We start from the raw sequence: 17250 nt of genomic DNA, 5'->3' as shown, positions 1-17250 counted from the left end.
CACCTGCAGTCACACCCTCCTGTCCCTGATCACTGACCAATTTTGAATTGCCTAGTCTGAGTGGTGTAACTGCCCTCTGGAACAGTCTTCAGGTAACTTTTCTCTTTCTTGGTACAGCACAACATTTGCAGCTCCTCAGCTTGGACTTCGAGCTGCAAACACTTATTACAGACATGTTTGCTGTGGACCACATTTGTGTCTAGCAGCTTCCACGTGTTACAGCAACAACAATCGGTGTATAAATGGAATAAGGGTCTTGAAACGAAGAGCAAACCTGACTAGAAAGTAAAAGAGGATTAATATTTGGTGACTGAGCATAATAGAGAAGTAGTGATGGAGTGTGATTACATTAGTTGCTCTTGTAAACTGTCTTCAATGCTGCCTGTTATGTTGGAACCATTCTGTGATTCTAAATACATCTCTGGGTTAAATGGGCAATCTACCAGCATCGAGATGCTCGAGAAAAATTCTGTTGGATGTGCTGTTGGCAATCGCCCTTTATTACTGATGTTACAAAGACATTAATACGTTTAATCTTACTTGAAGGACTTGAGTTTTGAAGTATTGAGTAGGATTAATTTATATCTAGTTTTGTTGGAATGAATGCAGTGTTTTCTTTAAAAGAGGTAATTGAAAGTTTACTGTGGACATTGGAGGTAACTGTTGATAACTGCTTATTTGCTGTAGATACTTGCTAAGGCTGTTTTGAACAGTGACTGGCTGGAGAGATGCTTTCTTTAACCGGTTTACCTGGGAGAAAGTGTACTAAGGGCATGCTGAAATGGAGGAAAATCTTTGCTACCCCCTCCCCACCCAGCCACCACCTGACCTGTGCTTTACAGCTGTTCAGTGAGGGTCTATGGCCCAAAAATGTCTATCAGCTCCTCAGGCTATCAAAATCAGTATGGCTATTCAAATCTTATTTGTACCCTCATTGTGCAGCTGAGCTACCTGTGGTATTGTGGACTTGGCTTTCACCTCCCAAATGAACCACCATTCTCAGTATTCAGAGCAGAATATGATTTGGACAGCAACATCCGTACTGTCTGCCAATTCTTTTTTACTTCCTCCCACTTCCTGTATGCTGTCAGCTGCAGAATGATCAAGTGTACAAATACGCTATCCTGAGAGGTCTGAGCCTCATGAATGCACCATAGTGGCACTAGCAGCTGCTCAAGACACAAGGAGTGTCCTGAAGTGGCCACATAACACTGGATGTTCCCACAAGACTGCGGTAACTCTGTCATTCCTTATTTATTTGTTACCAACAGAAGAAACCATGGTGATACAAAAAAGGCATTTCAGCTATTAATAAAATCTTAACAGTACTGAGAAATCTTTTTGATAATCAATTCGTTGGATTAAATGAATCTTCTTTCAAAAAAGATAATACCAGCTACACTCCTTCCTTAATCCTAATACAGCAGGTTAATTCTCTCTGGTGAGTCATAAACAGTGGAAAACTTTACTCTTACATTCAAAATCACACAATAAAGCCATGTGCAATATAATTACAAATAAAGCCCAGTAATACTTTCATGTGATTAGCAAATTACTTCACCCAGTGAAATTGAGTGAGGAACAGGTAGAGCATCGCTAAAATTTAATTGAATTTTTGCATGCCTTCAAATCTCCCTGTGTGTGTTGTCCAGAGTGTATTGGACAGCATTTAATGATCATTTGAAGGTTCATAGTTGCGGTCCTGTAAATTTATAGCTAATTATCACACTGCTATCTATGGAGAATCCTGTGCTCTCCTCTATAAACAGTATTTATTTATTTTCTTAACTGATGGCAGGGTAGAAGGAACCTTTTACCCTCTAGGTGGAGTACTAATCATGGTCATCAATGCTTTTTGAGATATAGGATTCTTTTTAGGCGTCTGGGGCTTTTTATTTAGCTTTGAAGGCCAATTTCAGTTTAAAACAAAAATTCTGCTGACAGCATGACACTGAAAATTGCATTGGAGAAGTTAGATCTTTGCACTTGCTGGGTGTGCATTAGTGTTTAGCAAAATTTTACATTGACACAGGGAAGGTTTAAGACACAAAAGTAAGCCATATTGCCCATTGCTTAAAAATGTGTTGCTGGAAAAGCGCAGCAGGTCAGGCAGCATCAAAGGAGAAGGAGAATCGACGTTTCGGGCATAAGCCCTTCTTCAGGAACTTATGCTTATGCCCAAAATGTCGATTCTCCTTCTCCTTTGATGCTGCCTGACCTGGTGCGTTTCTCCAGCAACACATTTTTAAGCTCTGATCCCCAGCATCTGCAGTCCTCACTTTCTCCATATTGCCCATTGATCATGCTGGCCAAAGAAGAGCCTCTATGAACCTTTGAGCAAGCATCCCACACCTCTACCATCCCCAGGTGAGAAAATACTTCCTCTATTCTCTTCTAATCCTGTCACTTTACTTTTACTTTGGTTCAATACTGCCTAGTTATTGATATCTGCTAAGGAAACTGACTTTAAATCCATTCTTCCTGGGCACCTCATAATATTTACACCTCAAATGGAATGAGCTGCCAGAAGAAGTGGTGGAGGATGGTACAATTGGAATATTTAAAAGGCATCTAGATGAGTATATGAACAGGAAGGGTTTGGAGGGATGTGGGTGCTGGCAGGTGGGACTAGATTGGGTTGGGATATCTGGTTGGCATGGATGAATTGGACTGAAGGGTGCTGTACATCTCTATGACTCTTATCCTCTGTTCCAAATGAAGGAACTCCAATCTTTCTTCATAGTTAAAATTATCCTGCCTTGGCAACACTCCTTAAACTTTGTCTGTATTCTCTCTAGTGCAATCACCTTCTTCCTATAATAGTGACCTGTGTTTTATGCATTTCTTGTAAAACTTTCTTAATCTCTACGCTGTTAGGTAGTAAAGGAAAGTAACCCATATGCCTTCTCAATTGTCCTAAATACCTGTCTTGCTTCCTCAGGGTCTGAGGATAGGCACTCCAAGGTCCCCTTGTACCTTCACACTTCTCAGTATTTGACTATTTATTTATTTGTTATGTATTCCTTTGTCTTTTTTTCCTTACCCAAGTCCATTACTTCCCATTTCTCCAGGTGGAATCTCATTTGTCATTTTTCTGCCAACTTGATCAATTAACTGACATTAGCCCATAAGTTGCACGCGCATGGAGTCCGCTGTGCCATTCAGTGACACTGTGGCTGATCTGATAATCCTCAACTTCACTTTCCTGCCTAATCCCCCATAACATTTGGTTTCCTTACCGATTAATATCGGCCTTGAATATACTTAGCAATCTAGCAACCCAGTCTCAGCAGCCCCCTGTGGTAAAAAAAAAGTGATAGATTCATTACCCTCTGTGAGAGAAAAATTCCCCTTATCTCTGTACTAGGTGGGCAACTCTTTACTCTGAGATTATGTCCTCTATAACTGGACTGTCCCACAATCCCTCTGCAAGCCCCTAAAAAATCTATGATTTCATTCTTCAAAATTCGACTGAGTACAGACCCAATCCTAAACCTCCCTTCATTAGCCATTCTCTCCATACTCAGAACTAACAGAGTGAATATTCTGTGGGCTGCCTCCAGTGTTAACGTCTCTTTCCCAATGTAAGAGGAGCATAATTTTCACAATATTCTGGGTGTGGTCTGACTCTTTACTTGCATGGGTTTAGCAAGATTTCCCTATTTATGTACTCCATTCTTTTTGAAATAAAAGCCTTCCCTCTGTTTGCCTTCCCTCTTGCCCACTGAAATTAGATGCTAGCTTTCAGTGATGTATGCAGGAGGACCCCCAAACCCCTCTGTGCTGCAGCTTCCTCCATTTTAAAATAACATTCAGCTCTTCTATTTTTCCTGCCAAAGTCCATAATTCTCAGGTTTTCACATTATATTCCATCCGACAAGGTTTTGCCCACCTACTTAGCTTGTGTTTCTCTGTGGAGTCTTCATATCATCCCATTTACCTTCCAACTATTTTTGTGTCATCCACCAACTTAGCTATAATACATTGACTTTCATTGTCCAAGTCATTAATATATATTGAAATTAATTGCGGCTCCAGCACAGATCCTTGTGGCACTCCACTCATTTTAGGTTACCATCCTGAAAATACCCCTTTTTTCTAGCCTTGCTTGTATTAGTTAGCTAAGCTGCAACATTGATGGCCGAAGGGCCTGTACTGCACTGTAATGTTCTAAGTTATAATCCTTTATCCATGTTAATGTACTACTCACACACACAGTCTCTCTTACACACACACACACACACAGTAGGTTCATTAAGTCGTTTAATAAGTGGTACCTTATTGAAAACCTGTGAAAATACAAATATATTGTATTTATTGGTTCCCTATATCAATCCTGCTTGTTACTCCTCAAAGAACTGGAATAAATTTGTCAAGCATGATTTCTCCTTCATGAAGCCTTACTGACTCAGTCTGATTTTATTTTGTTTTTGTAAATGTTCTACTAACACATCTTTTATAACCTTTGTTCTTAATTACACATATTAAGCCAATTGACCTTTGATTGCACATTTATTTTTACCTCCAAAGCTTTCTAATTGAAGGTATTGCATTGGTAGTCTTCCAATCCTGTGGGACATTTCCAGTATCTAAGTAATCTCGGAAGATGACTAGCAGTGCATACACTACCTCCAGCTACTTCCTTTTAAAGCAGAGAATGTAACCCATCATGTCCAGGTATTTATTGGCTTTGGCCTCAAAAGTTTCCCTAGTACTTTTTCTGTTCAGGTCTGCACTTTGTCCTGGGCCTTCTTTCCCACATTGTTTATATTCTTACAGCCTCTGCTCTGACTAGATTTTTTTTCTCCTTGTACAGTATAACAAATTAGAAACTGAAATTGAATTTGTCCATAAGATTTTTATTTATTCACTCATGGGACGTGGGTATTGCTGGCTGGTCAGAGTTTATTGCCCCTCCCTAGTTGCCTTGAGAAGGTGGTGGTGAGCTCCTGGCTCGTTACAGCCTTGGTTCATACATGGACAAAAGAGCTGAATTCCAGAGGGGAGGTGAAAGTGACAGCCTTGACATTCAGTCAATCGAGTGTGGCATCAAGGAGCCCGAGTAAAACTGCGGTCGACAGGAAATGGGTGGGGGAGAGGGGAATCTCTCCAGAGTTGGGATCATGCCTGGCACATCGGAAGATAGTCATGGATGTTGGAGGTCAGTCATCTCAGCTCCAGGAGTTCCTCAGGCTAGTGTCCTTGGCCAAACCATCTTCAGGTGCTTCATCAATGACTTTTCCTCCATTATAAGGTCAGAAGTGGGGGTGTTCGCTTATGATTATATAATGTTCAGCACTATTCACTATTTCTCATATACTGAATCAGTCCATGTAGAAATGCAATAAGACTTGGACAGCATCCAGGCTTGGGCTGACCAATGACAAATAATAATGACACCACGCAAGTACTGGGCAATGACCACCTCCAAAAAGAGACAATGTAACCACCATCCTTTGATATCACTAAATCCTCTCTATCAACATTTGGGGTGCTATAATTGACCAGAAACTCAACTGGACTCGCTACATAAATACAGTGGCTACAAGACCAGGTCAGAAGCTAGGAATATTGAATAACTCACGTCATGACTCCCCAGAGCTTGCCCACCATCTACAAGGCATAAGTCAAGGGTGTGATGGAATACTCCTCAGTTGTCTGGATGAGTATAGCTCCAACAACACTCAATAAGCGTGACACCAACTGGGACAAAGCAGCATGATTGATTGGCACCACATCCAAACATCCATTCCCTCTACCACAGCTGCTCAGGAGCAGCAGTGTGTACTGTCTACAAGATGCACGGCAGAAATTCGTCAAAGATCCTGAGACAGCACCTTCCAAACATGTAACCACTTCCTTCTCGAAGGCCAAGGTCAACAAATATAAGAACAAAAGATAAGGCAGAAGTATTAGCAGTAATCTCAGCCAGAAGTGCCAAGTTGATGATCCATCTTGGCATCCTCCAGTGTTCCTCAGCATAACAGATGCAAGTTTTCAGCCAATTCATTGCAGGTGATATTAAGAACTGTTGAAGGAAATGGATACCTGCAGTTCCCCTCCAAACATCTTATCATCCTGCTATGGAATTATATCGCCATTCCTTCAGTGTCAGTGGGTCGCAATCCTGGAATCCTAGATGTTCCCTCAGGGCTATGTGGTCTATCTACAGCACATGGACTTCAATGGTTTCAGAAAGCAGCTCACCACTACCTTCTCAAGGGCAAATAGGAACAGACAATAAATGCTGGCCAGCCAGCAACACCCACGTCCCATGAGTGAATAAATAAAAATCTTTCAGGTGAATCCAATCTCAGTTTCTAATTTGTTATACTGTACAACAAAAAGGAAAAAAATCTAGTCAGAGCAGAGGCTGCAAGAATATGAACAGTGCGGGGGAGAAGGTCCAGGAGACAGTGCAGACCTGAACAGAAGCAACAGAATATACTAAGAAACAGGATCAGGCCCTGCTTTTACTCTCTCTTTCAAGTAACTCTTTGTTCAGCCATTCCTGATGAAGGGCTTATGCCCTGAAACGTTGACTCTTCTCCTGGGATGCTGCCTGACTTGCTGTGCTTTTCCAGCTCCACACTTGTTGACACGGGCTGTTGCTTGACCTGCCTGTGGGACAGCTGTCCTAATTTTGGCACTAGCCCCCCGGATGTTGGTATGGAGGAATTTACAGGGTCAACAGGACTGTTTTTGCTGCTATCGTTCCCAGTGCCTAGATCGATGCCAGGTGGTCCATCCAGTTCCATTTCTTTGAGACTTTGTAGCGATCAATTGCGTGACCAAGTCATTTCAGAGAACAATTGACAGTCAACCACATTGGTGTAGGTCTGGAGTCACATGTAGGCCACACTGTGAGCGTGGCAAATTTCCTTCCCTGAAGTACCAAAACCAGGAGGATTTTTTCCCAACAACCAGGCATAGTTTCATGGCCATCAATAGATTCTTAATTCTAAATAGTTTTATTGAATTCACATTCCATCATCTGCCTTGGCAGGATTTGAACCCGGGGTCCTCAGGACATTAGCTGAGTTCTGGATTCCTCTAGTTTACACTTTCACTAATCACAGCCATGTCTGAGCTTGGAATGTTAGTACTGTTTTATCTGAACTTGGAGAACCATATTTTGTACATTGGTGCTTCTATCATCAAAGCAGACAGCAATAAATTCGTACATTCGAGTGGTCCCACGGCTCTTCACAAAGGTATGTTAAGAGACAAAATCTGTTGTATACCTGACCTCGAGAGCTACAAACTCTATTCTGTTGGAACTGCAAATCTGTAACAATTTATTTTTAACTTTTCCAAGCGTATCTTGTCGCAGCCTCAGAATTAAACTTGTGCTGCATTTGTTTCAACTGCAGATGGAGCACATTCACTGCCAATGCAGTGGCAGTGCCTGTGTAAAAGCTGTCTACTTCAGCAAGCAGACGTTCCTCCTGAGATTTTGTTTTGCTCAGTATCACTTGCCATCTGATTTACCTCCGAGGGACAATTTGACAGGTATTGTCCTGTAAAAGCAACCCAAGTACACAATGAGGTGAAAGTTAACCGTGCTTGTGGAACACAGTAGAATAAGACTAAAAGAGCCCAGGTCCTGACTGCAGACTTGCGTTGCAGGAAGTTACAGACGCAATGCTTATATTTTAAATGCAGGCTGAATGCCCCTTGAACTGGACCTGTGTACTGTTGCAGCACTTCGTTGATAATGTCTAATTTTGCAAATGTGGTTTTGAAAGACAACACTGATACATAAAAATGATTTATGATGCCAAATATTTATCAAAAAATCGTCTGATTGTTGTTTGATAACAGAGCTGTAACTTGACTCAAATGTTTCACAAAAGTTGAGTAAACTCTAGGCAGAGAACTGTTCTCTCCTCCCCCTGCCATAAACACATGTACTTTCAATGGATGCTGTCTTCTGAGAGAGCATAGTTTGTGAAATAATTTATTGCTCAAAATCAAGTCTTTTTTTTAAACTAACAAAGTGTTAAGTCTGGGTCAGTACCAATCATGCTTGTGTTTGGAAGTGTAGTTTCACTAGCCTTGAGCATATTAGGGAATAAGAGAAAATAGAATTGTCGCAGTGTTTCATTATCGGAATATATTTTAGTGTTGACATGAAAACTACAGTCAATAGGTTGTGGGAAAGTAAGCCAGCTCCCTGTCACTTGATTTAAGTGATTAAAGTTTCTGTGAGACTTGCCAAGATGAGGCATTAAATTAACTTTCCTTTCTATGTTTAAATGCTTTTGCAAGATTTCCCAGTGCTTTGCTGATTTCAGAAGAAGGAACCAAACTTGGAAGCAGGCATTTCTCTTCAGTCAGGAAGTGCTTTTCGGCTTGGTTAAAAGAAATAGTAAATGTGCATTTATATAGCATCTGACATGTCAAAAGTGATTTACAGCTATTTTTAAGCATAGTCACTGGTTGTAATGGAGGAGTGCAAAGTTTTGAGGATGTCCAATTTATTTGGCTTCAACATAATTGCCCTTTGCAAATAATTTCAGTTCTTGTTTCACAGCAACTATTTGGTTCTTGATCCTTACTAAGCAAAATTACAATTGATTAAATCAGTTACAAATAGGAAAGCAGGATATTTTGCATGTTCTGTTTATTTTTATGATCAGTTTTACATTGGAGAAAGGAATAGCGCAATGAATTATTCAGGCATTTCTTTTAAAGAGAGGTAAGTATTGATTGAGTGCACAAACTGATGTAACTACTGAACTGGCGAGTTTTAGCCCTGATATTAGTGACTGAAAAATGACTCCATTCAGTAAGAATGCCAAGTAATTTGATTTTAATTCTCGCAGGTTGTTAGATTGTCAGCACTTCCAGCTGCTCTGGGGATGGTATCTTTCAAAGTATATGCTTCAAGTAAAAGTCACCAGAATAAGGATTCAGTCAAGCCTGAGCAGGTGAGTTCTTTTTCTCAAGTTTCATTGAATTTCTTTTGAAGTTTTCAAAACCTGTTTGGATTAAATATTTATATGATGTAGAAGAATTTAAAAAATATATATAACTTTGTGAAGTCACCAGACATGCTGGGTGTGATTGTTTATTACCCCACGACCACAGCCCTAAGACCTGTCATGTATGAGTTACTCTGAGCATAGCAGTTTGTTTATGTTGGACATGACTGATGTTTGCTAGAGCTGACTAGTTCCACAGGTTCTATCATTTTGTCACCTGCTTTTTGATAAAGTAAGCCCTTTAAAGTAAGACTTTAAAAGGAAACCTGTCAAACTAATACATCTTTGCCAGGAGACTGTCCTTTTAAGATGGTCATCTTCAAAACATTTGAGACTATTTCTCAGAAAGAACTTAATGGAGAAGACTTTCTGCATGTATATACTAGAATTCAGACAGTGAAAGTAGACTTTCCCCCAGTATATTGGCCAACCTTCCTCCATCAATGAACACCACCTAAAACAGTATCACAGCAACAAAACCAGAAATTGTTGGATTAACCTAGCAGATCTGATAGTATCTGTGGGAAGAAAGCAGAGTTGACATTTCATGCCTGGTGACTCTTCATCAGAATTCATGTTTTCGTTTCAGATCTCCAGCATCTTCAGCCCTTTGTTTCATTACAGTAGCACAGCATATTCATCTCATTCTAAATTTGCAGGATATTTGTATCTGTAACACAACTGTTGAACTTCCTTACAAAGTGTCTCAACATCAGAGTAGCACATCCCTCCTCCTGGGAGCAGATACGGCGTAGGCGGAGGAATTGGGAATACGGGACGGCATTTTTGCAAGAGTTAGGGTGGGAAGAGGTGTAATCCAGGTAGCTGTGGGAGTCGGTGGGTTTGTAGAAGATGTCAGTGTCAAGTCGGTCGTCACTGATGGAGATGGAGAGGTCCAGGAAGGGGAGGGAGGTGTCAGAGATGGTCCAGGTAAATTTAAGGTCAGGGTGGAATGTGTTGGTGAAAAGGGTGTAAGCCCTTTAAAGTAAGACTTTAAAAGGAGACCTGTCAAACTAATACATTACTCCATCTTTGCCAGGAGACTCTCCTTTTAAGATGGTCATCTTCACAACATTTGAGACTATTTCTCAGAAAGAACTTAATGGAGAAGACTTTCTGCATGTATATACTAGAATTCAGACAGTGAAAGTAGACTTTCCCCCAGTATATTGGCCAACCTTCCTCCATCAATGAACACCACCTAAAACAGTATCACAGCAACAAAACCAGAAATTGTTGGATTAACCTAGCAGATCTGATAGTATCTGTGGGAAGAAAGCAGAGTTGACATTTCATGCCTGGTGACTCTTCATCAGAATTCATGTTTTCGTTTCAGATCTCCAGCATCTTCAGCCCTTTGTTTCATTACAGTAGCACAGCATATTCATCTCATTCTAAATTTGCAGGATATTTGTATCTGTAACACAACTGTTGAACTTCCTTACAAAGTGTCTCAACATCAGAGTAGCACATCCTTCTACAAAACATCATTTCAGTGAGATGTGATCAGGTGCTGTATAAATGCAGACTTCTTTTTGTTGTCTGTCATTTTCTCTCCATTCCTCAAAACTAGGGACAGTTGGTTTCTTCTAGCAAACTGTTTTATCTAATCTGAGACTATTTTGAGTCTGAAATTTCACTTGTACACCTCCATTCTCGCCAAAAAGACAAAAGTCTAACATGGGATCTTTAATTTTACTTATCCAGACTTACAGTCATTTTCCTTTTGGATGGTAGATCATTAAAGGAAGAAAAAAAATCACCCTCTTACTAAATGTCCATGGCATGTGTAGACAATAGCATACTCTTGCCATACATATTTCTTATTCTGCAGCATCACTGTGTATGAGCTGTCATACTGTGCCATCCTCTCTGACTTTATGGGCCTCTATTAACTGCAATAATTGGTGTGATGATTCAGTGGTTTTAAGAGGAGTATTTTGTCCTGTTTTATTTTAATGAAGAAAGGTTGAGACAGAGATATTGAGCTGTCTGTACAAAGCCAATAAACAGTTTGAGGCGCCTTGGAATTAAGTTAGGATAATAGAAGCTGCATGAAGGGTTGGGTCATGCTCCCAAGAACCAGGAGTTTTAGTTTTAGTTTTCTGCAGTTGCTAGGGTCTTGAAGCTGGATGTGGAAGCTCTTATTCCTCTCTCTGTTATAGCTAAAAGCTGGGGTTCTCTTCCGATTCATGTTTTTTCTCAACCATTTGGCACAGTGGCTCAGTAATTACTACTGCTGCCTCAAAGCGCTAGGGGGGTGGGTTTGATTCCAGCCTCAGGCAACTGACTTTGTGGAGTTTCCACATTCTCTCTGTGTCTGTGTGGATTTCCTCTAGGTGCTCCGTTTCCTCCCAGAGTCCAAAGACTCTGGGAGGAAACCGGAGGGTGGGTAGTTTGGCCATGCTAAATTGCCCATAGTGTCCAGGGACATGCAGGTTAGGTGGATTAGCCATGGCAAATGCAGGGTTACAGGGGAATATGGTAGGAGGGTGGGTGTGGGTGGGATGCTTTTCAAGGGTTGCTGTGGACTGGATGGGCTGTATGGCTTGCTTCCACACTGTAGGGATTCTATAATTCAATGAAACATAGTTTCTGATCATGCAACTTCAACTTCCTTATTTTTATTCCTTGATTTCTCCTCCTGCTTCAACCTTTGTGAGCATGTTGCCACACAGTCAGGGAAAATTTCAGGATATACTTCCTGTAACACCTCAGTGTCTGATTTTCCACTGGTTTTTCAACCTTAGTAGACGCCATTCTCACCTATGATCCAATTATATCATTACCGAGGATAAACTGTATTTCCTGAACCAAAAATTCCTCTATTATATCTACCACCACTTTACCACTTTACACCGGACTCTGCAACCTCACTTTATATGATGGAACATTGCTCTTCTCACCATGAATTCCACATATTTTCTGGCAATACTCAACTTGATTTACGTATCTCCTCATCTCTCATCATCAAAGATTGATTTGCTCCCATATCTCTCAAAATCTTAATTTCTTTACCTGCTCATGTTGGCATACATGAGTCAACCTTATCTACACACAAATAAATTCTTCTCAACCAACCCCCGATCAGGTTGTAAACTCTTGCAGAGTTTTAATTTTGTGCTTTACCATTTCAACAAAACTCACTGGTTTATCCTGATTTCCCTCATCCATCTTCTCAATGCTTCTTCTGCACAAGCATCACTGATTTCATGTGGCCTGCTTCATTACGGTGAAAACTCCTGTGCTTTTTTACTGCTCTTTTTTTTCCCCTCATGGGTTATCGCTTTACCCTGTGCTAAACTATCTGCACTACTGTCATGGTCTCCTTTTCCTTTACCACCTGAGGATTTGTCTTTTCCCCAATTTCTATCCTTCGCAGATTGAAATTGGTGTCAGAAGTCAAATTTTAATTTATGAATCACCTCATATATCATCTGCTGCTAATCTTGCAGTATTAACTCTGCCCTTCCACAAGAGTGCTCACTACTTAAGGAAGTGAATTTTTGAACTGCTCCAAAATAACCAGCTCTCTAAGAGCATCATATGTTTGATCTATTTTCAAAGCTCTTACTTCTCTATCATAATTACTTTGTTTGATTCTTTCAAACTCAATGTACATTTGACTAGTTTCCCTCCTTAGGTACCTAAAACTTTTCCTATCGGCTTCTAGTATTAGCTCGTATGCACTTAAGGTGTTTTGTTTTCATGTCATCATAATCCCTCAACACCACCTCTGGTAGTAATGCAAATACCTCATCAACTCTTATCTACCAACTTTGGTTGGAGCAACACTACCCACATGGTCATTGGCCATGTCATTTTTTTAGCCATGTTCTCAAATGAAATGAAAAAAGACTTCTACATATTTCTCGTCAAAATTTGGCAATGCTTGGACATATTTAACTAGATCCTTACCAGGCCTTTGGCTATGAGGGGATTGTTCTTCATGACTGTCCTCATCACTCTTACTACCTTTCACCTCTACCTCTGCCATTTTAAATTGTTTTAAGTTTTCAGATCCAACCTCTGAATTTCAAAAACTTTTTTTTTCTCCCTTTCTTCTGTAAGGATCATCCTTTCCTTTTCATTTTCCTCTGCTGTAGTTATGCTCTCTTCCTGCTCTTCTTCTGCTCTCAAAGGTAATTCAAACTGTTTTCTTTCCTTTCCATGTTCAAGCTGCTTCATTTGCAATTGAATTTTAGCCATTTTCAATGATTCCGATGGCATTTCCGACAATTGTAAATGTCAAGCTATCGCTGTAATTATCTCCCCTTTTTGTGCGGACAAAGACAGCCCCAATTCCAACTTGTCTGTCAATTCCAAAAGCTTTCATAAAACCCCTACAGAGTGGAAACAGGCCATTTGGCCCAACAAGTCCGCCCAGACCCATTCCCCTACCCTATTACTCTACATTTACCTCTGACTAATGCACCTAACCCATACATCCCTAAACACTATGGGCAATTTAGCATGGCCAATTCACCTAATCTGCATATCTTTGGACTGTGTGAGGAAACCGGAGCACCTGGAAAATCCCATGCAGACACGGAGGATGTGCCAACTCCACACAGATAGTCACCTGAGACTGGAATCGAACCTGGGTCCCTGGTGCTGTGAGGCAGCAGTGCTAACCACCAAGCTTTGCCTTGCTTACTTTCTGTAAACCCCTGCAGTAACTTCTCCCACCCCTTAAAACTTTTAGTAACTGAACGAGCTATTAGTAGACAGGGCAAACTCTGTTTAAACCAACCGAATTCAACACCGGAAAAGAGAACACCAACATTCACCACTCACTGCCTTTGACTCCAATAATCCTAAATCCAACCTGGAATTAGAGATTTTGATCCTGAGAAGAGCCCCCAGTGTGTTATGGAACAGACCATACCCTCTCAAAATATGTTAAGAAGATAATCTAGACCCTAACATCTTATTTTACAGGCAAGTGTAAGGCATTGTGTTCCCGATCCAATTCGATTGGTTAAGCTACTCGACTTCAAGCAAAGCACACCTTTATTTTTACACTGTAGTTAAAATACAGACAAAATTAAAGGAGACAAAAATCTGCTTAATTGTAACTCTATCAAAATGCTTAACAAAATAGTAAACATTACCTACTACTAACTAACTGTTTCAATGCAGTAACATCCTTAAACACACCTTTGGCAAAAGCAAATAGATTATTTCCTATGCAGTTCTAACAGCAGGAAGAAAACCCCAACCTTTAGCTGTAACAGGGAGAGGAATAAGAGCTTCCACATCCAGCTGAAACTTTATTGCTGGAACAGCACAGCAGGTCAGGCAGCATCTAGGGAACAGAAGATTCGACGTTTCGGGCACATGCCCTTCTTCCTGAAGAAGGGCATGTGCCCGAAACGTCGAATCTTCTGTTCCCTAGATGCTGCCTGACCTGCTGTGCTGTTCCAGCAATAAAGTTTCAGCTTTGATCTCCAGCGTCTGCAGACCTCACTTTCTCCTTCCACATCCAGCGTCAAAGCCCCAATAACTGCTGAAAGCTAAAACTCGTAATCCTGGTTCTGTAGGAGCTTGACCCCATCCATTCAGGCCAATTCTACTGTTGCAACTTTAAAGAGACCTCACAAGCTGTTTACTCTATTTACTTTGAGCAGACTACTCAGTATCTCTGTTTTAACCTTTTTTCACTTAAAAAAAAGGACAAAATACACTCTTAAAGCCATAATATCATCACATGGGTATTGTCCATTTGATAGCCAAAGAATGCAAGCTTAGTCACAGTTCCAGAAACCACCAGTCATTAATGTCAGTGAGGTGTTACATTAAGTAGTCATAATTTTGGGGGGGTTGACCTTTTGCCAGTTCTGGTTTGGTTGAACCATTTGTTTTCTGAAATCTACTGAATGAATTCATTAGGAGTAACAAGATACATTTCTGGAAGTTTTCGTCATTGAGCATTGTTAAAACTGTGCAGCAACAGTACTGAGAGAATATGGACAATTTATATTTTGAATAATTTTCAAGTTATGACTGTATTAAAGAAGATAATACAAGAGAGCAGTGAGTACAGACTTGAATGCATTTTTGTATTTTCCCTTTCCCATTGCATATATACCATCACAACACAGATCTCAAAAGTGTATTTGTACACAAATATTGCAATTCAACACTAATTTCAGGGTAATGTACCAGTATGATCAAGTACATTTACATGAAGAATAATTCTAGGTACTCCAGCTGCAAATAGCTAAATTACCTTTGAGATCCAAGTGTTCTTGGCCATACTGATTAACATTTCAGTCAAAAGGACACGTGAGGGGAGATTACACAATAGCTTCTTTTGTATCTTTATGAACATAATAAATATTCCTATTTTTAAATAGGATTTTTGATGTACAGTCTAAAAAAGAAAATATTGACAATCAAGCATTAAGTTTATGTGAAATATCCAAGTTATTTAATGTAATGTCACTTGTTGTTTTAAAGCTTTCAGTTTATACGGAACCTGCCACAAACTCCACGTACATAACAGAGCAGCCTGGTTGGCTCCTACGTCGGATTATTGTTGTGAGGCAAGCAGTTGAACCATTTACAGCTCAATGCAAGGTACTGTATAACGATCTTTCGGTGTTTGTTTATGCTATGTATTACAGAATTATTTGAACCAAAATGTTTGCGCAAGTGTTTATTGCAGCAAGATTTAAAATAGTGATGCATTTCCATGGAAATTTCAAAAGTCAACATCGACCCTCTGTTTTGTCTTCTGTTTTATTTCCATCTGACATCAATGGTTATTTTGTTGGAAAAAAACTGTCCTAATTGTTTCACTAAAATAAATTTTCAAATCTATGATGTGGACAGTTTGTCACTGACTGTACCTGAGCCTCTGCAGACCTCCTCACTGTAGCAGCATTAGTGTTGTGCTGAGACGAACAAATAACTTTGGGAATCGGCGACGGATGGAAATCACCATTTGTGTCCCTCATGAATAGATTAAACTGCCCCTAAAATGGAGCAATCAACTGTTTTGGGTGCGGTAACAGCTGACCCTGGCCACAATTTATTGATGAAGTTACAGAACTTCATAAGGATACAATATAACCATAAAATATTTTTCTGTTGTCCAAAATAGAAGCATCTGGGCACTTATGAATGAATACATCTTTAGATCTTTAATAAGGACAGCATTGGTGGCACTTGGAAGTACCTGACCTGATATTTGGTTGGTCCCAATGCATTTACTTACAATCACAAACTGTTAGTTTGTAAAAACGGATTGGATTTCTGATTCCTGCCTATTAAGCCTATTTCATGGAGTATGAACATTTATTGATGAATGGCAAGAGAGAATAAGCAAAAGCATGAACAATCACTGACTCAGTTTGTATTTGATTAACAGTTCTCTTCATAATTAAAAGTTGTTGGAAAATTGAATACTGGATATGTGGTAATTATTTTCTGAGATTATGAATTATTGTTTAAAAAACTGAAAATGAACCATTTAGTTGAAATTCAGGAGATTGGTTTGAAATTTTCCAAGAATAGTTTTACATAACCAGAAACACGCAATTGCTGTTTGACAAAAGGCTAGATTGTTCTGGGATTTGTAATCTTTTGTCTTATGAAAGAGTCAGATAATTAACTTTGTACTCCATGTAAAATGCTGTTAGATTAGTTAAATATTCATTAACTTTAATCTTTTGAAGAAAATGCAAAACGTTCCTTCCTACTAATATAGAAGGCTTGACTGAGACTTGTGATATTATAGGAGAATAGTGTCAAGTAAGTAGATGTGCTGTTCATACACATGGTCTATTATCCAAAGCTTACCATGACATAAATTGTTGGATATTCACATTTAGTCGTCATTCTTGAAAGAAGTCTGAAGTATGAATCACAAACCACTCTAGGGCCTGAAGGGTGCTAAAAACTTTGAATGTGGACTAATGCCACTCTGGAGATACTCAATTAGTTAGCATTACATGGAAGAACTCAGACCAAATATAAATTGCTAATCAGGTCTCCTAATTAAAAAATTATTTTTTAATTTTAAGGGTTAAAAGAGGTGATGACAATTCTGAGTATCACAGTTTTGAATTTCCTGCTTGGGCAGATCAAAAGTAAGTCCTGTGCCACTCTTCCAGTCACAAGATAAGTGGCTATTCCCTCCGATCTGAATATAGTATGCCTAGATATAAAATTGGACGTCAATGGGCCGTGTGACAAAAGGTTCACAATTCAAATGCTGTAATGGAAAAGTATAAAAGGTAAGAACTTTAGAGCACTT

At 39.8% G+C, this 17250-nt stretch overlaps 1 protein-coding gene across 3 annotated transcripts in view; it reads left to right on the top strand.

The window, feature by feature from the left end:
• LOC122557099 (MICOS complex subunit MIC27-like) overlaps window positions 1-17250 on the top strand; it is a 48371-nt gene that overhangs the window by 3340 nt on the left and 27781 nt on the right. For 2 of the 3 annotated variants that reach the window (XM_043704403.1, XM_043704399.1), the window contains exons 2-3: window positions 8829-8933; window positions 15450-15569. In XM_043704403.1, coding sequence (XP_043560338.1) covers window positions 8829-8933; window positions 15450-15569 — 225 coding nt within the window. Of the gene's footprint in view, window positions 1-7412; window positions 7513-8828; window positions 8934-15449; window positions 15570-17250 lie in introns of those variants that run through there. The other variant, XM_043704402.1, reaches the window with a different exon arrangement.

The sequence above is a fragment of the Chiloscyllium plagiosum genome, chromosome 15 (assembly GCF_004010195.1).
Source record: "Chiloscyllium plagiosum isolate BGI_BamShark_2017 chromosome 15, ASM401019v2, whole genome shotgun sequence".
Taxonomy (NCBI): domain Eukaryota; kingdom Metazoa; phylum Chordata; class Chondrichthyes; order Orectolobiformes; family Hemiscylliidae; genus Chiloscyllium; species Chiloscyllium plagiosum.
The sequence above is the reverse complement of the archived record's forward strand: the minus strand, read 5'-3'. Positions and strand labels throughout refer to the sequence as shown.